The 24933-nt window shown below is 34.8% G+C and overlaps 1 protein-coding gene across 26 annotated transcripts in view; it reads right to left on the bottom strand.

Annotated features, from left to right (window-relative positions):
• ralgapa1 (Ral GTPase activating protein catalytic subunit alpha 1) overlaps nucleotides 1-24933 on the bottom strand; it is a 161912-nt gene that overhangs the window by 103529 nt on the left and 33450 nt on the right. For 13 of the 26 annotated variants that reach the window (XR_015513100.1, XR_015513097.1, XR_015513101.1 and 10 more), the window contains exons 10-18: nucleotides 22810-23055; nucleotides 20535-20708; nucleotides 17278-17379; nucleotides 16963-17111; nucleotides 15379-15502; nucleotides 13883-14120; nucleotides 13297-13461; nucleotides 7932-8108; nucleotides 752-876 (exon numbers count right to left, since the gene is read on the bottom strand). Coding sequence is in view for 8 of the 26 variants with exons in the window: in XM_087290138.1 (XP_087146264.1) it covers nucleotides 752-876; nucleotides 7932-8108; nucleotides 13297-13461; nucleotides 13883-14120; nucleotides 15379-15502; nucleotides 16963-17111; nucleotides 17278-17379; nucleotides 20535-20708; nucleotides 22810-23055 (1500 nt within the window). In the remaining 18 variants the exon portion in view is untranslated. Of the gene's footprint in view, nucleotides 1-751; nucleotides 877-6893; nucleotides 8109-9964; nucleotides 10106-13296; nucleotides 13462-13882; nucleotides 14121-15378; nucleotides 15503-16962; nucleotides 17112-17277; nucleotides 17380-20534; nucleotides 20709-22809; nucleotides 23056-24933 lie in introns of all 26 variants that reach the window. The other 13 variants (XR_015513092.1, XR_015513089.1, XR_015513093.1 and 10 more) reach the window with 3 other exon arrangements.

Below are 24933 nucleotides of genomic sequence, written 5' to 3'. Positions count from 1 at the left end.
AGGCTTTACTGAATGACTGACTGACCAACCGATCGACTGACTCACCCTCCTCCTTCCCTAAACCCAACCAATAGTGTTTTCATAAGCACCGATTGACCCGCCCACCCACTTCCCTAAACCCAACCAACAATTTTAAATAGCAATCCAGAAAAAGAAAAGCCCTCTTCTTATTTTACCATATTTTCTGCTTTCTAGAACTGTTCTTCGCCTGACTTAAACCCCATCGTCGTGATCAACTCCTCTCTGCGACTCATGTCCGGCAACGTACATGGTGAGCTACTGGACCAACTTGTAACAGCAGGAAAACGGTTACATACGGAGGTAAGCTGTCAGCTGGTAAGCGCGAAAAAGAACGACGTCATACCACCCCATAGCATTCGTTTTAAGGATGAAATACAGCTATTCCTACCTCTGGCTAAATTATTTATGATCTCCTGAAATGTATATAGGGGCTACGTTTTCAGAATGAGCCTATGTTGTCAAGTTTGGTTCATGGCGCTCCATAAAAAAAAACTTTGGGCTTAAAGCTCTAACTTAAAGCAGTATGAACGTATGCACACATATGCACATTTGTATTTTCAGCTATATTAATGTATTGAAATAATTTAGTGCAAAAACAATTATTAAACAATAGCAGACATGCACATTTTCCCACCATATGAGCTGTTCAAGCATGTATGGAATTACCCTTGAACTAAATTTCAACACTAGTTTTTGACACCAAGCATACTGAATGTGTGCATGGACATACAGAATTGCCTCTGGCTCTCAGTCTCTCCTGGATGAACTCGTCCATGAGGTCACTGACATTGGGGTTGCTGCTGCCAGCATCGTTAGACATGGGCCGCATCTTCGGCGTCAGCTCGTCTTTATTGGCTAAGACGACAAGCAAAGAAAAACACAAGCAATTTTACAGAAACCTCACAAAGAGCATGCAAATGAGCAAGTAGAGTGGCATGTATTGTGCATCCCTCTCGGTAGTGCTGTCGGCCTCTCTCTGTGTATCTCTTGAATATAATAATCAAGAACGGATTTACTTGAGTTTGGGGACAGTGAGTGAATAAACACAACATTCTTAAAGGATAACAGTGCTGTTGAGTTTTTTTGTTTGTTTTAATTTTGCTCATGATTCACGCTATACTCTTACATCTAAGATCTATTATTGTTGTTAATGGGAAATAGTTTACATTCAACACTTAAAATATATCTTTTTAAAGAGATAGTTCACCCAAAAATAAAAATTAGCTCATGATTTACTCTACCTTATGTGGTTTTAAGCCTTTATGAGTTTCTTTTTCTGTAACACAAAATACGGTTATATATATATATATATATATATATATATATATATATATATATATATATATATATATATATATATATATATATATATATATATATATATATATAAAAATTGGGACCCAATGACTTCAATAGTAGGAAAAACAATTATTATGGAAGTCAATGGGTCCCAGCAACCAGCATTCTTCATAATGCTGTTATTTTGTTTTCAACAGAAGAAAGAAACTCAGATTTTGAACAAGTCAAGGGTAAGTAAATGATGACAATGTTAATTTTAGGTTAAACTATCCCTTTAAAATATTGTTAAAGCATGCATGTACACAACTTAAAATGTTTGATGACCTTAGGATTTGTTTTTTGTTTCTTAATGTTCATCAAAGCTACAATGATTTGGTTAAAAAATGCAAAGTAAAGCAGTAATTTTGTGAAATATTATTACAATTTAAAATAAGTGTATATTACAGGGTTGTCAGGATATCATTAATTAATCTTACGGTACTATACCAGCTGAAGTACCACGATACCAAGTAGTATTGTGATACTGTAATTCATAACTCAAATTATAAAGAAAATTGTAAGAAATACTATACTTTGGCCTACTTGAATTTAATCCATAATTCCCTTAATATCAAAATATGTTATTTGCACCTGAGTGCACCTATTTTATGGATGCATCGCTGCATGTATCTTTACTTCTGTACTTTTTATATCTTTGTAAAGTGCTCTGAGATGCTACTTTTAAAGACGCTATATAAAATAAAAAGTTTAATTATATTATTACTATTGGAATGATTCTGGAATAATTTACAGCATCATTACTCTATAGTTTGATAATTATAAAATATAGAGAAAATATATTAAATATAGTTTTAGTCTTCAGTAGAAATCATTGAAATATTCAGGTTTGGAGTGCAAGAAATATTATTATTATTATCATTGAGGAAAACATTTTTTGCAGAATGCATGAAACATTTTTCAGACTTCTTTGATGAACAAAGTTCTAGAGATCAGTATTTAACTGAAATTATATAGTTTTTCTATAATTATATTCAAAAATTGCAACAATATAATGTGTTTAAATATTTGAATGCAATCTTTTAGAAAAATTAAATCTGTTTCCATTTCTAAAGATGTTTGTTTATTCATTCATAAATTTTCTTTTCGGCTTAGTCCATTTATTAATCCTGGGTCGCCACAGTGGAACGAACCGTCAGCTTATCCAGCAAATTTTTTTTACGCAGCGGATGCCCTCCCAGCTGCAACCAATCACTGGAAAACATCCATACACACCCATTCACACACATACACTATGGACAATTTAGCTTACCCAGTTCACCTATACCACGTCTTTGGAATTGTGGGGAAAACCCACACGAACATGGGGAGAACATGCAACTTCCATGCCAACTGACCTAGCCGAGGCTCAAACCAATCACCTTTATGCTGTGAGGCGATTGTGCTACCCACTGTGCCACCATGGCGCCCAAATATATTAGTTGACTAAATATAATCATGTTTAATAAATCTGTTTTGTTCAAATGCACCAAAATATATTACCTATAATCACTCAGAAATGGGTGAGCACTCATTCATGTTGAGCACTGCATGTATATACACACGTACATATAGTCAAAGACAAAATTGTTAAGCCTCTGTAAAATGTGAATTCATTCATAAATATTTCCAAGTACTTTTGGGAAATCTATAAAGGAGAATATTTTTCAACCTATTTTTAAACATAATAGTTTTAATAACTAATTTATATTGTCTTTGCTTATTTTGTCTTTGTTGTTTTGCTTAATAAAAAAAAATTATAACAAAAAAAAAGGAAAATCTTACTTTTTAAAAACTTTATGATTGAAAACAAACTTTTCTGCATTTTTTCTTATTACCATAACACTAGGAAATTGTTCAAAATTCAACAATCACAATGAAGCATACTGGATGTGAACGTCATACTGGATGTGAACGTCAGTAAAAAAAAAATGCTTGAACTTGAGATACAAATCAACAAAACTCTAAAACTGCTTGTTTTAGCTCAGCACTGTTGCCCTTTAAAAATCAACCAAAATCCTTTGACAAACACTAAACCAGAACACAAACAGAAAACAAAAATCTTTAACGGAAGCAAACCACAAAACTGATTTCATCCAGAGAAGCGATGCAGTTACTCACAGTTCATGCAGTCCCCAAATAGAGACAGACAAGAAAAAGAGACAGAGCAAACCCCGGAAGTCCAAACCTAGAGGTTAGTGAGCCTTTATGCCGGCTGTGGTTAAAGTGAGACAGCAGTGAGTATGTTAGAGACACGAGACGACGAAGCCTTCATCCCAAAGCAGTTAGAAAGCCACTTGTTAGATTAAAAACAATCCTATAAACGTGACAGCTCTCTTGGTTTGATGCATGGTGGAGGCAGTGACTTTGGGTATTTGGATACTTTTAGAATTATGGTTAGTTTCGACTATAGGTTGTATTTTAAATACTAATAGCTTTTGCAATGGATCTGTCAACAAGAGGTGATGTTTTACTACTACACTACAGGCAAGCCAGCAAGCTTTTAACACAGATGAGAAAACATCGCTCTTTAAGAGAGATAGTGCTGCCCTCTACTGGCCATACAAAACATTGCAACTACACCAGCTGTATACTGAAAATTCTGTCATCATATAGACATCCTTGCCGTGGAACTCAAAAGCAATCTTTACCTTGGTGAGTTTATTCCATAAAGAGGGTTGTGGAGTGTATATGTTGAGTATAAATATCAAACTAATATGAAATTAATATTCATTTACAAATATTTGCCAAGTAATGTTAAAAGAAGAAACTTTTTTCAAACATTTTTAAACAGAAAATCAAAATAAACATTAATAACTGTGTTTTGTTTTTGTTTTTTTGCTTAATGCAATTAGAAGGCTTAATGGGCTATAGTACATAAAGAGCTAGTATTTTCAGCCAATGATGAACTTCCAGTAAAAGGTTTATGTGACTATTTTCAATTTCATAATGTTCTTTTTACAGCATTGATGTTGTAAAGTAATTCAAAAATGATCGATTAAATAGACCTCAGCATTCCGTTGGTTGTTAAAGCATAAAATGAAACGCATGTGCCGTCATTAGCCACAGGCCAGCGCAGAAACTCCATTGAAAATACTGGGGTAAAATTAATTTCCATATTTTAAAGAAAAATATAATTGAATGCAGAGCTTCCTGTTTGGTCTGATACCCACTTTATATCGCATCTCAGCTAGGCAGTGAAGATCCTTGTTTTTTAAAGAAATCAATCTTAAACGCAGTGATTTTGTAGAGATAAATTAACCGGAAGCCCTGCGCTAGCTTATTGAAATTAAATGTCTGTGTGCATATACCCCATTAGGTGGTAACAGTGGTTTTGTTCTGTAACCAATCAAAACAACAATTCTTAAGGGGCTAATATTGACCTTCAAAATTACTTTAATAAAACAATGCTTTTCTGTCAAACTAAAAGAAAAAAACTCTCCAAAAGAAAAAAAAAAGTAATGAGAAAATACTGTGAAACATTTAAGTTAAGCAAAATATTCAAAGAAAATGTAAAGATTTCACAGAAGGGCTAATTTTGCTTTTAACTATTTATACATATACACTACTGGTCAAAAGTCTGGGGTCCTTTTTTTTCAAGAAAATTATTGTTTTTGAAGGTGATACTTATCAAATGTGAAAAAAAAGTGAATAGTTAAAATATGAACATGAAACGAAAAATGTTTAAAACATTTAAAAATCCTACTAACTCCAAACTTTTGAACGGGTATTGTATATACTTGTATACATAGTCCAAGGTAAAGTTATTAGCCCTCCTGTGCAATTTTAATTCATGTACAAATATTTGCCAAGTACTGTTAAAAGGAGAGATTTTTTTCAACATATTTAAAAAAATACAAGTTTTAATAACTAATTTATTTTGTCTTTGCCATGATGAGTTCTTTTTTTATGTAATTAAGTGCTCTTTTGGTGCATTTAAACAAAACCAATTTAAAACAAAATTTTTGTCACCAAACATAATTAGAAATTGAAAGATAAAACAAATAAATTCAAGCAAAATATTGAAAAAAAAAATTACAACCTACAAAATTTCAACTAAATTGCCTTTTTTTTATTTAATTAAAAATTTTTTTTTCTTTGCTTACTTGTTTTTTCCTCTTGTTTTTATTCGTATTTAATATTTTATATAACATACAGATTTGGGTGTCCTAGTTTTTGGGTGTTATCGTAGGTTTTCTTGTTAGATAAGCTCCAGATTTGGCTTCAGTACTGTCTAATCTAATGTACAGTTCAAGTATTATTGAATAATTATTAGTCCCCGTTTGATTTTTTTTTTCTTTTTTAAAATATTATTTATGGATGTTTAATTTAGCAAAGAAATGTTCACAGTATGTCTGATGATATATTTTTTTTCAGGAGAAAGTCTTATTTGTTTTATTTTAGCCAGAATAAAAGCAGTTTTTAATAAAAAAAAACTAAACAAAAACATTTTAATGTCAACATTATTAGTCCCTTTAAGATAGATTTTTTCAATAGTCTACAGAACAAACCATTGAAATACAAGAACTTGCCTAATTATCCTAACCTGCCTAGTTAACCTAATTAGCCTAGTTAAGCCTTTAAATGTCACTTTAGGCTGTATAGAAGTGTCTTAAAAAATATCTAGTAAAATCTCTGTTAAACAGAAATTGGGAAAAAAAACAAACAAACAGAGGGGCTAATAATTCTGACTACAACTGTAGATGCACAAATATAATATTGTATAGCACCCTATTGAAAAAATAAATTAAAGATAGATTTGTGAGGAGTGTACTTATATATGCTGAGCACTGTATATACATTATATAATAATTCTTGTCATAGCACAGAATACAAGGAATATGTATGTATTTTCATGCAATCCATTTATGACAGGCCTAAATAAGCCAAAAATCAGCACAGTTAGCATTAGCCCAAAAATACAAATAGCATTGCACATCCCTTTTGTACTCCTATTCAAAACACATTTTGCCATTTCTAAAGCCCCATTTCTGATTATGGAATAAAACACTGCTGAAAATTGTGCTGAGGAACTTGAGGATGTAAATGATGACAATTTTCATTTTCGGCTGTGCTATTCCTTTAAAATGACCATTTGTAACAATTCTAATAGATTATAAAAGCGATTATTATACATATATATAATCTCATACAGATTATAAAAAACATAACATTAGGTAAAAAAAGAAAATCATGAGTGTGTGTGTTTTATGACTGTGTAAGTGAATGTGTGTGAGAGATGGACAGAGGGCGGGAGGTAGCCATGAGGCCGCATGCAGCATCCAGGGGAAGAGGGGCAGCAGAGATTATATCCCAGAAGCTGGAGGAGGGGAAGCCATCCCACCGGTGGGGGGCCGATGGTCTTTTGGGAGTCTTTTTTTTTTTAGCTACTTTGAAAGAAAATACAAAAAGAGGCTTCAATTCAATCCACATTCAGCAAAAATCAAAGTCACAAGAAAAGAGAGAAAAAAGGGGAAAACGCACAGGCGCTTTTTTCATGTCTTCCATGTTGACATTGAGCCGATTTAAACCCTCACCTGATGTTTTTCTTCCAAAATAGCCCATAACGCTAGCATACAGGTCCTTCAGGTGGGCCTCAGTGGCGGGCGATTTGCTGTGGCGCTGGGGCGATGCTGCCTGGCCCTTGGGTTTGGAGAGAGCGTGGACCATAGACTTATACACCCCACCCAACAGAGCCACCTGCTGCTGTCGTGAGGGGCTGCACCCTGACTCCTGAGATCTAGATCGGGACCCTCGAGGCCGAAGAGTCGGACGACCAAGTCGTCCACGTCTAGCCCCGCTGATGGAGCCTCTTTCCCGCTCCACCACTTCACAACAGGTGACCCCTTCCCCTACACCTTTCGCCCCAACCGAGTGGCTGCTGAAGTGCCCGAGACGGCGAAGCCGGGTCTTCCAGTGTGCCTCCTTGGGGTCCAAAGGGTTGTGGAACAGCACAGACTCTGTGGAGGGCCGGAAACTGACATGGACCGCACTGCTGTGGCGTTTCTTGTGATCAATATTTGACAACATGGGTCCATGCGAAGCCTGTGGACTAACCTCACTCTCGCTAGCCCTGTCGGTGGCGTCCTGCCGCTGAAGCTGTGCTCCTTTACCGTCCTCTGCTGGCTGCGGACTAACACTCAAATCCCAATCACACTCCTCTAAGCACTCATACAAACTCTTCTCGCTCTGCTCCATCTCTCTATCCCATTCTAGAGCCCAATCGCCCTCAAACTGCACCTGCTTTAAATCTGCACCTGCTTCCATTTTCACATTCTCCCTGTGACAAAACTCCCGAAAAGCACTGAAGACGTCCTCCTCCGCTTCGCCCTCGGGTTGATTGGCCGAGGCCGCGGCTGGACAGGACCAATCGGGGATAAAGGGGGGTTGCTGGCCTGGCATTTGGCAGAGATGGTCATAGATACTTTCGGCCACCTCCAGGGACGCCTGGCTGTCGGGGAGCTGCTGTGGGTCAGTGAGCTGCTGTGGGTTTGGGGAACTGTGCGGGAACTCAATGGTGGTGGTGGCTGTAAAGTGGGGGGAGTGAGAGGGACTGTCAGAGACAGGAAGTGCACCTTTGGCCCGTTCTGCGATGAATGGCTCCATGATGTCGGAGGCACTGCTACTGCGGGGTAGCGGAGGCTGCTCCAGCTCACCGGAGGCCGAAAAAACTTCAGACGTCGGCGTCTCCTCGCTCTGAGAGCAGTGGCGGTTCCGTGGCCCACGCTGGATCATGGGAGGCTCCTCCAGGTCTAAACATGAACAGATACACAACCATCAGCACATTCAAGAATGTGTTTATGCATCAAAAACAGCACATTAAGAACAAAAGCAATAATTCTTAATAATACCTAAGTGGTGATGAAAAATCTTGAAGGGACTGTTATATTAACTTTTCTAACATGCAGAAAAATGCATGCATACAATAAAAACAAAGCACGTTTACTACTGAATCTCAATTCAAGTGAACTATCAGATCACAAACAAAAAAAGCAAATAAGTATAAAAGGCATAATGAATCATTCCACTTGAACATTCTCCCAGATATTCTAGACGAACAGTGATGAAGAATGGCAGACTAGGTCAATTCTTTATGGGGTATTTTTCTCAAACGTTCTGGGTGTGAAGAGGGATAATTTGTAATGTGATGCAAAAATTGTTATTTAGATTCACTCTGATGGGAAAAAATAAACAGCACAGACACAAAACACACACATGCCGGTTCCCAAAGAACCGTTGAGTGAAATAGCTGGGTCATATTTCACCCCCAAATCAAATGAAAAAAAAAATAAAAATCCAAATTTTTTTTTACAGATGATTGTGACTGGAAAAGCAGGCAATGAACATTGTTCTAAAAGGATAAATGTTCCAAAATCATCGTTTGTTGTAAAAGTAATGCCAATCATTTTTAGAGACCGAGCAGGACTAGAAAAACTTTTTGACAAAACAAATACTACAGAATCTGCCATAATTCTGAAGTTTTCCTTATAAGACTTTTTGAAAGTCTCTACATTTCCAGATTGGAAATTGGCTTTTTTTCAAAGCCAATTATAATGAACTGTTTGGGGATGCATGTGACCAAAACATTTAACTTGACATTCATCCAGTCAGAAAGTCTTCAAAGCAAAAATGAATGTCAAAGAAATCTTGCAGATTTAACAACCCACTGGAAACACATTTAAGTCTATTAACCTTTATGTGCTGTTGGGAATGTTTTCATTCACCCTGGGGTGATTTTGAGTCTTAATTTGGCCTCAACTATGAGCAAATGAAATGATATTTGGTGACAAATCTTACTTAGACACATATTTTGGGAAAATTCTTTGACAATTCTCAAAAAATCAACAATACACTCCAGGCAAATTTACTGTTGGTAGCTGATTTTGCCTCATTTACTTCTATTATAATGACATATTTTGATTGCAAAGCTATGACACCACATAATCATCCATTCTTGCTGGTTTTCCCAGTTGAAAAAGAGGAAAACTTTGTAATTTGTACTCTTGATTATCATTTGCAGTGCAAAAATAGCTTAGTTTCTGGCTTAAAATTATATGGTTATATGGAGTATAGTGTGTGTGTCTGCACAAGTGTGAGAGAGACCTTTATGCGCTTAACTCGGTATGTTTGAGGAAAAAAATAAGCAGCTCAGCTTTTTAGAACATAGTAAACATAGTAAGTGTATTAATGCACTCACATGATAACTTGTAATTTTACTCCATAGAACTCCATATAAAAGTCTGAAATTTTTTTGCACATCTAATAATAATAATGCCAACTGATGATCGTGAGTAAAATTTTTAAGTTTTACCTCCACCCAAGCGAGAACAGCATCAACAATCCATGATTATACGGTGTCATAGCTTTGCAATAAAAAATTTTAATTGTAACGGAAGTCAATGGGGCAAAAACAGACACCAGCATAATGAAAGGGTAGTCAATTTGAACAGTGCACAAGGGTTAAACAATAACACATACAACACTAAATGTGTCAGGATTAGGCTTGCTAACTACAGGCAGTATCCACACACACACACACACATCCAAATACATGCACATCCATGGACCGGGTCGCAGTCGGAGGCGAGAGTGCCGATTCGGGCTCTACCTGACAGCTCGTCAGCTAGAGGAGTGAGGACAGAGTCAGGCAGGAGAGGGTGTACGGGGTGGATCAGGACAGGTGCGCTTTTAGCACTGCGGATAAAGGCTGAGGACAGCAGACTGTCGCCCGTAGAACAACTACGAAGAGCTACAGATCCGCACACAAACACACCCAGAGGAGGAGAAAAAGAGAAGAACGGCGGAGAGTGTGAGAGAGAGAAAGGGAAATGGGGCAGAGAGAGAGAGAAATGGAGGAGCACAGGAGGAGTTAAAGACATGAGGAGAAGAGAGAGAAAAAGAGAAAGTGATGGCAGAAAGCTGTGAGCATTACAAAGAAGAGGTTAAGAAAAGACCCTCAAATTAGCAATGACATAAGCATCTTATTATTAATATTTTTAATCTTTAATCTGAGAAACATGATGTGTCAAAGATGTCACAGCAGTGTTTTTTTTTTTTTTTACATCCAAGCCTGTGTTCCATGCTAAATGAGGTGTTTTTAATATTAGGTAATTATTTTGGAGAGTTGTAAAAAAATATCTCTAAATTTTTAAATCAAAAAGTATTTTCTAGACAATCAAAAAATTGCATTATTTTCAAAAATATGTCAAAATTAAGCGATTTGTTTTCTTAAAATAAGTTAAATAATCTGCCAATGTGGTGAGCAAAATAGTCTTATTTTAAACCAAAAACAAGATTATTTAACTAAGCCCATTGGCATATTTTAGCTTGTTTAAAAATAAAAACTCACTTAATTTTGACATATTATCTGAAAACAAGATTATATGTTATACTTCTCAAAAATGCTTCTTTTTTTAGGAATTTAGATATTTGAGGTAGAAACAAGACAAAAACTATAAGTAACTATAAGCAGTGTTTTAAGCATTTTAATCAAAGTTTGTACAAAAATATTTTGCAGCATTGTGAATCAGCACTGAGGATAATAATTTAAAAATATATAGGGTCTTTATTTCCGAAAGATTCAAGTTGATCAAATATACTCCCTGCATTCATCAAAATAAAGCTGCTTTGTTTGTAGGTGACTCACTGTGAGCTTTATTCATTTCTCTATATAACATCATTTACAGTGCATCTGTATTCATATTAGGGCTTTTCCCCACATTTTATATGTTACAACCTTATTCCAAAATGGATTAAATTATTTTATTTCCTCAAAATTTTACACACAATACCCCATAATAACAATGTTAAAAAAAAGAGTTTTGAAATTCTTGCAAATTTAATAAAACTGAAAAACCTGAAAAATCACATGTACATCAGTATTCACAGCCTTTGCTCAATACTTTGTTGATGCACCTTTGGCAGCAATGACAGCCTCAAGTCTTTTTAAATATGATGCCACAAGCTTGGCGCACCTGTTTTGGGGAATTTTTGCTCATTCCTCTTTGCAGTACCTCTCAAGCTCTATCAGGTTGGATGGGAAGTGACAGTGTACAGCCATTTTCAGATCTCTCCAGAGATGTTCAATAGGATTTAGATCTGGGCTCTGGCTAGGCCACTCAAGGACATTCACTGAGATGTTGTGAAGTCACTCCATTGATATTTTGGCGGTGTGCTTTGGGTCATTGTCCTGCTGGAATATGAACCGTCGCCCCAGTCTGAGATCAAGAGCACTCTGAAGCAGGTTTTCATTCAAGAGGTCTCTGTACATTGCTGCATTCATCTTTCCCTCTATCCTGACTAATCTTCCAGTTCCTGCTGCTGAAAAACATCCCCACAGCATGATGCTGCCACCACCATGCTTCACTGTAGGGATGGTATTAGCCTGGTGATGAGCGGTGCCTGCTTTTCTCCAAACGTAACGCCTGGCATTCACTCCAAAGATTTCAATTTTAGTCTCATCAGACCAGAGTATTTAGTTTCTTATGGTCTGAGTGTCCTTCAGATGCCTTTTGGGAAATTCCAGGCGGAAGGTGACTCAATACAGGCCTAATTGGTGGATTGCAGCACAGATTGTTGTCCTTCTGTAAGGTTCTCCTCTCTCCACAAAAGAACGCCAGAGCTCAGACAGAGTGACCATGAGGTTATGGATCACCTCCCTGACTAAGGCTCTTCTCCCCCAATCACTCAGCTTAGATGGCCGGCCAGCTCTAGGAGGAGTCCTGGTGGTTCCAAACATCTTCCACTTACGGATGATGGAGGCCACTGTGCTCTTTAGAACTTTCAGAGCAGCAGAAACTTTTCTGTAACCTTCCCAGCCCTGTGCCTCAAGACAATCTTGTCTCAAATGTCCAAAGACAATTTTGTTTGTCTGTCTTCATGCTTGGTCTGTGCTTTGACATGCACTGTCAACCCTGGGACCTTATATAGACAGGTGTATGCCTTTTCAAATCATGTCCAATCAACTGAATTGACCACAGGTGGACTTCAGGTAAGCTGCTGAAACCTCAGCAGATCCTTGATCATTGGAAACAGAATGTACCTGAGCTCAATTAAGAGCTTAACGACAAAGGCTGTGAATGCTTATGCACATGTGATTTTTCAGTTTTTTTATTTTTAATAAATTTGCAACAATTAAAAAAAATTGTCATTATGGGCTATTGTGTGTAGAATGTTGAGGAAATAAACAAATTGAATCCATTTTGCAATAAGGCTGTAACAAGAAAATGTGGAAAAAGTGAAGCTCTATGAATACTTCCCGGATGCACTGTATGCCCATAAAACTTTACTGAATCAGTTGAAATCAGAATTATAAGCCCTCCTGAATTATTACCCACCGTAAGATTTTTTTCAACACATTTATAAACATAACAGTTTTAATAACTCAATTCTAATAATTACTTTGGTCTTTGCCATGATGACAGTAAATAATATTTTACTAGATATTTTCAAGATTCTAGTAATCAGCTTAAAGTGCAATTTAAAGGCTTAACTGGGTTAATTAGGCAAATTAGGGTAATTAGGTAAGTCACTGTATAACAATGGTTTGTTCTGTAAACAATTGAAAAAATTAATAAAAACCGTTTTTATTCTAGCCGAAATAAAACAAATTACAATTTCTCTAGATGAAAACATATTATCAGCAATACTGTGAAAAATTCCTTGCTCTACTAAACATCATTTAGGAAATATTTGAAAAAGAAAAAAAATTGATAAAATGACATGAGGGCTAATCCTTTGACTGTATGTCAGCACAATAAGAAAGGACATCATTTAACACAATCATGTTTTCTTATCAAAATCCAGATCTCAGCGCATTTTTGTCATTCTGAATTAACAATACAGTAGACAAAGACATAAGCACAGGTTACAGATCTAAAATGTATAACTGATTTAAAGTGCCATGAACAGAAGACACATTGGGGTCTGAAACACACTGACCGACTGTCTTCTGTCGGACGATGCTTCTGGCCTTCTCGATGCCTGGTGATCCAGCGGTGGTGGCGCTGCGCTGTCTCATGGCCGCCGCCTGACCGGGAGGATCTCGACTCCAGCCTTTAGAGAACGACCGATCCACAGTGATTTTCTGGCCCTCATGGATACCACCTACAGGTGAAAATAATATGCATGCTTATTACTATAATGAGAAGTGGACTTCCAGTCATTTAGGGCCCCTAATCAATTCCAGTTTTGGGAATAACCATTCCAGCACAGGTTATACGCAGTGGATGCCTTTCAGCTGCAACTTAGTACTGGAAAACACCCCAACACACTTATTCACATACACTCATACACTAAGGCCAATTTAGTTGATTCAATTCACCTATGGTTCATGTCTTTGGACTGTAGGGGAAACTGGAGCACCCGGAGAAAACCCACACAAACACGTGGAGAACATTCAGACTCAAAGAAATGCCAACTGGCCTGACTCGAACTAGCGGCCTTATTGCTGCGAGGCGACAGTGGCAACCACTAAGCCACTGTGCCGCCCTAGTTCATAAGTATTTAATTTTTTGGTTAAGCTCACCTTTGCCTTTGTGCTTCTTCTGCTTCTGCTCACTAAGTTTGTCCAAGGGCAGCTCGTTCAGGTCCAGGCTGTAAAGGTTTCGTGCCAGCACCTTGGTCAGTGTCTCCATTGTGAGGGACCACTCGGTGACCAGCTCTTCCCAGCAGGTGAGAGAGGACAGGACAGACAGCAGGTCATCCCACAGCTCTCGAGAGATGTACACGTTCAGATTCCCCTTGATCCAGGCCACAATCAGAGTCTAAACACAAGACAATACATACGGAGTATGAATTACAACAGTCACTTCCGATTATTTTAATATTCATGATATATTTCTTAATATTTCTGAATAGGCTGTGCAATTAGGCCAACCCGGGCACAACATTTACTTTTAAGGTATTCCTATTTCAGTTTTAAGTTGTTTAAAACATTTTATTTGATTTTATTAGTTAATAGGCTTAGTTTTAAAACATTTTTTAAATTATTATTTAATCAAATATTTATTTTTAGTTTATTATTTACTCAATTGATTTATTTCATTATATTATTTTATTTATTTAATAATGTTATTTGATTTATTATTACTATTATATTATTATTAGCCCACATTTCTCCCAAATTTACCTTTATTTTTATTTTAGTTTTCGCCATTTTAAAACATGTTATTTCAGTTAATAGGCCAACTTGTAGCACTTTTTCCCTTTAATATTTACATTAGTTTAATATTTATTTAATTTGATTTATATTCTAAAGCAAATAACATCTGGAATTATCTTTTTTCATACTTTTTAATGTTTAATTGTAGTCATTTTAATATTCAGCTGTTTTATTTGAGTTTTAATAGTTTTAAACTATTCATTTAAGTTATTTAGTTAGGTTCCAGGACAATATTTCAACAATATAACTACACTTTTATTTTTACTATTTAAAGGTTTTTTTTTTTTTTGTTTTGTTTCCGTTATAGTGCAGGCTAAAATGTAGTACATTTCAAGTATTTAATCTATTATTTATTTTCATTTGTTTGTGTTTATTTCATTTATAATGTAGATTAAATCATATTTGAAATTATAATGTTAGTTTTTAGTCAATTTATTAAGCACTTTTTGTCATTTTTATTATTTTTTTTAAATATGATTATCTCTATTCAGCTTTTTTATTTAATTTTTAGCAATTAAACCATTTATTTTAGTTAGGAGCTATATTTCAACAATATTTCTACATTTTTAAATCAAGATTTTTAAAAATGTAATATTAATAGTTTTATTTCAATTTCTGCTTTATTTCAAAATGACATGAAAAATTTTTCCTGGAGATATTTTTTTTTAGAAACATCCATCAAAGTCCATTGGCCAGTTAAATTAAAGCCCAAATGAAAGTGAAATAGATCCAACAAAATCCAAATCACAGACAATAATAAAATATGATGTGTACTGTGAAGTTTGCAATGATAATTGACAACAACAACAGCAACAACAACAAAAAAGAGCTAAGTGGCACAGTATGCTGGTGTTTGGTACCTGAAAAATGGCTCCAGCCAAACGGCCTGATAAAGTGCTACTCTTCTTTCCATGAGGCATAATGGAGGGAGGCCTCTTCATCACGCACTCAGTCACTCGCAGCAACACTAGCAAAATCTGCTCCCTGTGATAAACACATTTAGGATGAGCTTAAACAGACATTTGTTTATTTTTTTATTGCAACATCAGCAACTCATGGCTATTTCATGGCAAGATTAATGTAAATAAAAACATGTTACTAATAATAACTTCAGAATTTAATAAGAGACAATAAATAAACTAAATAAAAGTAAATAATCAAATAAATAAATAAAAATAAATAGTATTTTAATTGCAACATCAGCAACTTATGGCCATTTCACGACAAGATAAATACAGATAATAGTATATTATGCAATAATGACTTCATAATTTAAAAACAGATTATGAATAACTAAATAAAAACAAATAAATAATGATTTATTGTAACATCAGCAACTTATGGCTGTTTCAAGGAAAAATTAATATGGAAAAAACACATATTATGTAATCGCAGCTTCATAATATAAAAACAAATTATGAATAACTAAATAAAAACAAATCAATAAAAAAATAAATAAAAACAAATAAATAAATGAACAAATAAAAATATATAAACAAAAACAAACAAATAAAAATAAATAATTATGGCTCTTTCATGGCAAGATTAATATAGATAAAACAAATTACTTAATAACTTTATTAATTAATAAGACAAATAAATGATAAATAAATAAACTTAATACAAATAAACAAACAAATATATATGTATTGCAATATCAGCAACTTATGACAATTTCATGACAAGATTTATATATACAAAAATATATTACGTAATAACAGCTTCATAATTTATTAACAGAAGATAAGTAACTAATAAAAAATTACTAAATAAATAAATAAATAAAAAACATACAAATAAAAATAATTATTAATTGCAACATCAGCAACTTATGGCTATTTCATAACAAGATTTATACATACAAAAATATATGACATAATAATAGCTTTATAATTTAATAACAGATGATAAATCTAAATGATAAAAAAATAAATACATAAAACAAACAAATAATAAAAATGACTAAACAAAACCAAACAAATAAAAATAAATAAATAAACATTTGTCGCAACATCACCAACTTATTGACATTTCAAGGAAAAGTTGACATATACAAAAATATATTATGTAATAATAACTTCATAATTTATTAACAGATGATGAATAACTAGACAAAAATAACTAACTAAATAATTAAAAACGAACAAAGAATTAAATGAATAAACAACTAAAAATTAATAAACAAAAACAAACAAATAATAAATATATATTTATTGCAACATCAGCAACTTATGGCTATTTAATGGCAAGATTTATATAAACAAAAACATATTACGTAATAATAACTTCCGAATTTAATAACAGAAAAAAAATAAAAATAAATAAATAAATAAATAAACATAAACATTTTTACATAAAAAGATATTATATATAATTTTCCAGTCTATATGTTCCAGTTTATATGATAAATAACTTAAAATTCTTTCTAAACTCATTAGACATACCAGGTCTTCTGGTTCATGGTTTCATGCATGACCAGACTGCGGTAAATGTTCAGCACGCGCTTGCACATGTCCACATGCTCTTCCAGTAGTGATTTGAGCTCATTGGCAGCCTCCAGAAGGAAGACATTAGAGGAATTGGTGATAAAAACCTGAAGGAGGGAAAACCAGATTGAAGAGAGAACATTTCACAAGTTATACCTTCAACTAAACTCAAATTTCTGACTAAAAATGATTTGTGTTTTGGACAATGGTGACACCTCAATCATTGCTCTTTACAGGAGTGTACTCACTATATTTCAGTTCACCTGCACTTACCTGTAGTGTAGCCTGGACTCCAGCATGAACATTGTACTCAGAATCAGAGCTTTTACTCCTGCTCCAATTAGGGTTTCGAACTGACACCGTGAGCCCAACATCCTACACACACAAACAAGATTCACAATGATAGGTAAAATAAAATAAAATAAAATTTAAAATAAAATGTAAAAAAAATAATAATATGTAAAAAAAAAAATTATAATTAAATAAAAAAATGTAATAAAATAAAAAAAAACTAAAATTAAAAGAAAAAAATCAAATCAAATAAAAAAACATTTTATGGAATTAAAATTTAAAATTGTGTTTAAAAAACATTACATTTAATTGAATTAAAAGCATTGAATGCATAAAAGTATTTATCATAAGTATTTATGGGTATATACACATCTTATTTAATTTAATTTTAATTAAACTAATACATTTTTTCTATTGAATACTTAAGATTTATTTCCATTAAATAAATGATATTATATTGTAGTTTGAGGTGTCTATTTTTTACTTTAGCTCTTTGGGTTTAAGCAAAGCACATTAGAAATAAAATGCATTATTACTACTATTATTATTATTGTTATTATTAATATTAATATATTATATTATTACTTTTTATCATTTAATTTATAACACAAATCTAAATTTTTATTAATTAAAAATATATTTGCATAAAATACAGATTTGTAATGAATCTTTTGCATTAAAATTGTTTCAATAATTATATTTTAAATAAACATTTAAAATATATATATATATATATATATATATATATATATATATATATATATATATATATATATATATATATATATATATATATATGTATATACACACACACACACACACACACACACACACACACACACACACACACACACACACGTATATATATACACACACACAGTTGAAGTCAGAATTATTAACCCCCCTGAATTATTAGCCCCGTTTATTTTTTTTCTCCAATTTCTGCTTAACAGAGAGCAGATTTTTTTCAACACATTTCTAAACATAATAGTTTTAATAACTGATTTATTTGATCTTTGTATTATGACAGTAAATAATAATTTACTAGATTTTTTTCAAAACACTTCTATACAGCTTAAAGTGACATTTAAAGGCTTAAATAGGTTAATTAGGCAGGTTAGGGTAATTAGGCAAGTTATTGTACAAATATGGTAATTCAGTAGACTATCGAAAAAACATAGCTTTAAGGGGCTAATAATTTTGAAATAAAAAAAATTTTAACTGCTTTTATTCTAGCCGAAATAAAACAAATAAACCTTTCTCCAGAAGAAAAAATATTATCAGACAAACTGTGAAAATTCCATTGCTCAGTTAAACATCATTTGGGAAATATTTAAAAAAGAAAATAAATTCAAAGGGGATAATTCATAATTCTGACTTCAACTATATATAATCTAAAATATAAAATAATTATATATTATATATAATTATAATAAAATATGTTAAACTATTATAAATAAAAAGTGATTTAACAATATTTTTATTTATTATACACTGTTTCTTTTCAATGGGTGGAAGTTTTTTTTTTTTTTTTTTAACTGTTTTTGACTGTTGAAATAATAAAAAAAAAAATTCCACTATTTGTTTTACTTTTATACTATTCGGGAGCCACATGCACCCACTGAAGGCTGATTTATACTTCTGCGTCAAACGCCGGCGTATGCTACGGCACTGACGCATAGCCCTTCGCCGTGGCCATCGGCGTCACTGACGTGCACCTCCTTTTAAAAAGCGTAACTACACGTCGCAACGACACGTAGCGTAAGCTCTGTGATTGGTCGGCTTGGTAGCACTGACGAGTCTGGGCGGGACCGAGAGCCGCGCGAATGGCGCGATCGATTGTTTACAAGTGTGGAGTACCGTGAAGGAGCTCTGGATGGAAAGTTTCGTTTTGTGTTTACCTCATAGTTAAAGTTGTTGCACGACCGCCGGTTCTTGCCTCAAAATGAGCGAGTTTGAGATACTTGTACATCCCGGAAGTGTTCAGGAAAAGCAAAAAAGCAGCGAAGAAACTCGACACAGAGGAACATTTACACCTCACTGCCAACTAGCGTTTCGGAAGTGTTAATGCAGACCGACAGAGACAGCGCGCAGAAGTATAAATGCACATCCACGCGCGTTGCATGCGCCATGGGTTATGCTGGTCACCTGACGCAGAAGTATAAATCAGGCTTGACCCGTAAAAGCTGCTGTTTTTGTACAGTATTGCCAAAGCATGTTATATATGTATAAAATATGCAAAATATCAACATCATCAAATTAAAAAAATAAATACAGCAAAGGAGAAATAAATTACAAAGTAATAAAAACATCTATGGAATAAAAATCTCTAAAAAGTATAATTACAAGACTAAAAAGTGTTGGTAACAAGGCAAATATAAAATAAGGCAAATGAGTTAATTAAGCATTTCTAGCGGTGTACATCTATTCAGCAGCCAGTTTAGATGTAATTTCTTCCTCTGAGAATATAGAAAAGTTTATCTGAGTCGTTAAGATCAAAGGGTTAATTATATAATGTTTCTCTCTGTCTTGCGCCTGTACATGCATTGTCAGCTGTGAAGCCAAGTGAAAGTAAATCAGGCTTAAAATAAAAATGATGACAGCTTAGAAAGCGAAACCAAAAGCCAAATCCTGGACGTTTTACAAGATTTAAAAAACCCCGGATGGATGCATTTTTAGTCCAAAAAAGGCGGGTCTCTGCCGAACACATGAGATTGTCTGTGAGAGTGTTGACAGTTCTCAAACACACCACAAGAAGCAGAAAATGTGTAGGATGAGAGAAGATTTTCCACCAGTTAATCGATCGCGGATGTTTGGCTATTGGGTGGATACAAAAAAAAAAGTGTAAAAAATTATAATCATGAAAAAATAAATGTCACCAAATATACTTGGGTGGCCATTAATACACCTGGGTGGCCCGCCCAAGTGAAGTCCATGTTTGGGAAGCACTGAATACCGTATAAAGCAACGCAATGTAATAGAGCATAATATACAGTTAATATATTACACAATATAGAATTATAAAATTACATATTTTATACTTTTATAATTTGTCAAATGACAATTCTACCAAAATAAGCCTGATAAAAGCTTCTAATATCCCCCTAGCCAGACTGAGTGCAATAATTTAAATACTGGATATTGCCCAATCCCATTACAGATATATCTGAAGCAAAGAAACTCTGGAGCAAGGTGTTGTGCAGGCTGACTCAGCATGTAATAAGTTGAGAGACACCCACCTCCTCCTCGTCTTTATCAGCTCTCTGCTCGTGGGTTGAGTCCAGCTGGCCTGTGAATCGCTCTTCCTCTGGTTCTCTCATAAACACAGGCTTATCCTGCTGAGAAATCCACTCTTGATACACTCGCACCACCTTACGCATGGCTGCAGCCTCACACATCGGCAGCAGGAACGCCTGCACAACACAAAAGATTTTTACGATCGTTTTATTCTAATCAGTTACAATCAATACCTCCAGGACATTGTGTGCCTGGATCACAGATTTTAAAAGCATAATCATGAAAATAGCACAAATTCAGAAATAAAAATGTTGTGAGTGCATGTTATGAGTAGGCCCACCCGGAATCTGCGCACGCAGAATTCTGCAGATTTTTAGCCCATCATTAATTCTGTTCATTTAATTGAGTTAATGTGTGCAAATCTATATTTATTCAGTTTTGATTATTTCAGTAATATTATTGACTTATAAAAAAATGTTCATCTGATTTATGTATAATGCAGTTTGTACAGTAATATTTTGTCTTTTACTAGACATATTATGTGACAAACTTGCTTTATTTACCAAATAAAGTGAATCTAATTGGATTTGCATTTTAAACATTGAATAAAAGTTTAATAGATATTATTTTTATTTCATATATTAAGGTTTTAGTTACGATACTCCCAAAATAATTCCCCAGAAATCCGCAGACTTTTATCAAAATTCTCAGCAGAAATAGCAAAAAGTCTTCTGCAGATCTAGTTATGAGTGACATTTTAACCAACTTTTTAATCTGGACTAAAACAGGCCAGTAAAGATTGTTCTGATTCTTCATTATTATTATTTACCCCTCCATTTCCAATCAACAACATATTTAATAATAATTATAGCATGACTTTTCTAATTCTAATCAAGGTCAGATGTATTGTCTTCCCTAGGAGAGATTTGTTGCTAGAAACAAAGGTCTGCTGTACATAGACACACACAAGACAACATATAACATACACATTAAAAATTTTAATCCCAAAAATCAGTGTTGGGGAAAGTTAGTTTTGAAAGTAATGCATTACAATATTGAGTTATACCCAAAAAACTACTTGCATTACTTTTTACGCTAAGTAATATGTTACATTACTTTGAGTTACTTTTTATTGCCTTTACTGAGGCTTGATCTCTTTCAGAACTTGTTTTTTTTCTCTTTTTTTAATAGTAGTTCTGTAATTAACAACGCACTGTACAACCTACACATTCATTTACCTTATACCTTTACCTTAAAACTGATATTGAGCAAAAGAGATGGTGTGTTGTGTTTCGTATTTTTAATGAAAATGAAAGGAGGCAGTTATGTTTTAGGCTTCATTTTGTCATAAATATGCATACAGTGAAGATGACGGTCATATAAATATGAAGCTACATGACACCTCAACATTTTTGGTGTCTGTTAAGTTGCTAACATCAAAATAAAATTAGGTAGTTTCTTATATCATGTATTCCTTTTATTGTTAAAATAGCAAAACAGCATAGCCAGGGTGATGTGAATGACTTTAAAGTACACTGTTCCCTTTGAAGATTTACCCAACGTGTCCTCGGAAGTTTGAACTTGCAAGAAAAGGATGCAAGACTGAACTTTGTGTGGGCTACTTAATATTGAGAAAAATGCTCAATCAAATAGGCAAAATTCTGCAGCTATGCCACCGTTTTCCACCATCCACACTGACATGGAGCAGCAGCATAAAAAAGAAAGAAAAAAACCCCCATCTCTTCAGGATTTTTAAAACGCTATGTTTTCGCCGCTCAAAACCTCTGGGGTAGTGTGGACGGAAGGCTTAACCGTAGCAAAACTTGCTTTTTTTTCAAAACTGAAATGTATTAGTGTAAACCAGGGGTCACCAATCTCGTTCCTGGAGGTTCGGTGCCTTGCAAGGTTTAGCTCCAACTTGCCTCAACACACCAACCTTTGTGTTTCAAGTATACCTAGTAAGACCTTGATTAGCTTGTTCAGGTGTGTTTGATTAGGGTTGGAACTAAAATCTGCAGGACACCGGACCTCCAGAAACAAGTTTGGTAATTCCTGGTGTAATCTTAAGTCTTCCATTTCTTGACAGACCATGTCTTTGAAATCTTCTAAATATGGTCTGCAGCAATACTATATAACTGTCACATCCATAGCAGTTTCTCTGTTTGAACAGTTAAACAATCGACTTCCCTCATCACCACTTCTTAAAACTGAGCCGCACTTCCTCCTCTTTCATTGATATGTAAATGCGCTGTAGTTCTTCTGTTCCTCCTGACTTACCTGGCGAAATATCTCTGTGATGAAGTTGACGTTGGTTCTGGAGGAGCACAGGACCCGGCGCACCACCTCGATGTCCGTGAGGTGCTCTTCATCCATGCTGCAGAGGCTGGAGGAGCTGGGCTCTCTCTCGGTCAGGGTGCTGGTGTTGGAGTGCGACTGCTCTGGTTCGCCAATACCACCACCATCCAGACTGTCCTGTCGTGGGCCGCCATCTTCTCCTCGCGCTGCTAGGCCTGCTGCCGCTCTCTGAAATATCGGCAAAAGAGCTACTGAACTAACTGTAAATCCAGACACAATTCCAAGAAGTTAAAAACCCAAGTGTGAAAACAAAATTTACAATATTTATTTTGCTAAAGTGTGTTGTTAATCTTTAGGAGAACAATTAATCTGATTTGGTAATCTTCAATCAAAGTCTGATCATTTGCTTTGTATTTGAAGTGGCAGTCCTTCTCAACTGACATCTGTTTTACAGCTTATGCCCCAATATCCTTAACCATGCCCCTCTTAATGTTAGTTTCTATGAGGGAATGATGCAAAAAAAGAAAGCCCAATTGGAAGTACATCAACATACTGAAATAAAAGTCTCAGCAACTTTCTTTCACTCTGACTTTAAAAGGACACCTATGATGCAAAATCTTTTGGAAGCTATTTGGACAGAGCTGTGTGCAGGTACAGTGTGTCTGACTTTAAAATAGGATCCAAATCCCAGTGATTGTGAGGCTCACCGCAATGTGATGATGAAGTTTAGTTTTCCCCACCCACTAAATTGATTGACAGGCACTTATTAATGTTGCCATACTAAAGGCTGATTTTTACTTCGGCGTCAAACGCACGCACATCACTAACGCGTACCTCTCAAAATAATGTAACTAAACATCGCAACAACGCGTAGCTCAAACTCTGTGATTGGTCGGCTTGGTAGCGCTGACGAGCGTGAGCGAGACCGAGAGCTGCGCAAGCTGGATAATGCAATTAATTACAAGTGTCGAGTGAAGGCGCTATAAATGAAACGTTTTGTTTTGTGTTTACCGTATGGTTAAAGTTGTTGCATGTCTGCCAGTTCCTGCCTCAAAATGAGTGAGTTTGAACCACTTGTAAGCGTTCAGAAAAATCAAAACACCAGCGAAGAAACTCGACGTAGTGGAACATAAACACCTCACTGACAACTAGCGTTTTGGAAGTGCTTTTGCAGAGCAACAGAAACAGCGCGCATAAGTATGAATGCACAGCTAAGCGCGTTGCATGTGCCATGGGTCACATCGATCACTTGACACAGAAGTTTAAACCAGGCTTAACACATAAACGTCCACAGAACAGTATTCACAAAGAAAATGTGATTAAAAGATCTGTTCCAACTCTCTGTGATCAGCTGCAACACATGAATGAGTTTTAGAAGTTTCAAACATTTTGAAAGGTGCAATTTAGACACCAAAGACTTATCTTAGATCAGGGGTGCTCAATCCTGTTCCTGGAGATCTACCTTCCTGCAGATTTCAGCTCCAACCCTGATCAAACCCAGCTGAACCAATTAATTAGGACCTGAACACCACTTGATAATTACAGGCAGGTGTGTTTGATATGGGTAGCAACTGAAATCTGCAGGAAGGTAGATCTCCAGGAACAGGATTGAGCACCCATGTCTTAGATCCTGTAAAGGGGTAAAATAGGAGCTCTTTAAATGTGTAAGGTCAAACATTAAGACTCAACAAATGTTTTGAGCGCCTTTCAATTACCAGTTGAGAATGGCATAAACTTGAAAGGTTCTGCTTATGAGTATTCGCTAACCGTTTCATGTTTTTCAGTTGTACACTTGTTATTGCAGTGCATTACATTATTGAATGTGCACACAATGATGTCCACTACAGTTTCAAAGAGTATTATTGGTAATTCTTACCATTCTATGTTTATCAAATATGCACTTCTATTGTGGAGACTTATGAGATTGAATGAGCACACTTGATGATTTCCATGATTGTTTAAAATGCATTATGGGGATTATTTGTTGATTGTGTTTAGTAAATAATGTTTGTAGACTTTCAATTTAATGTAATGTAATTTAATGTGTATTTATATAGCGCATTTATTGTGTATGGCCATACACCCAAAGCGCTTTACAGTCATGAG

Source organism: Danio rerio, chromosome 17 (genome assembly GCF_052040795.2).
Source record: "Danio rerio strain M-AB ecotype USA chromosome 17, GRCz13ab, whole genome shotgun sequence".
Classification (NCBI taxonomy): Eukaryota; Metazoa; Chordata; class Actinopteri; order Cypriniformes; family Danionidae; genus Danio; species Danio rerio.
This window is presented reverse-complemented; position numbering and strand designations above follow the sequence as displayed.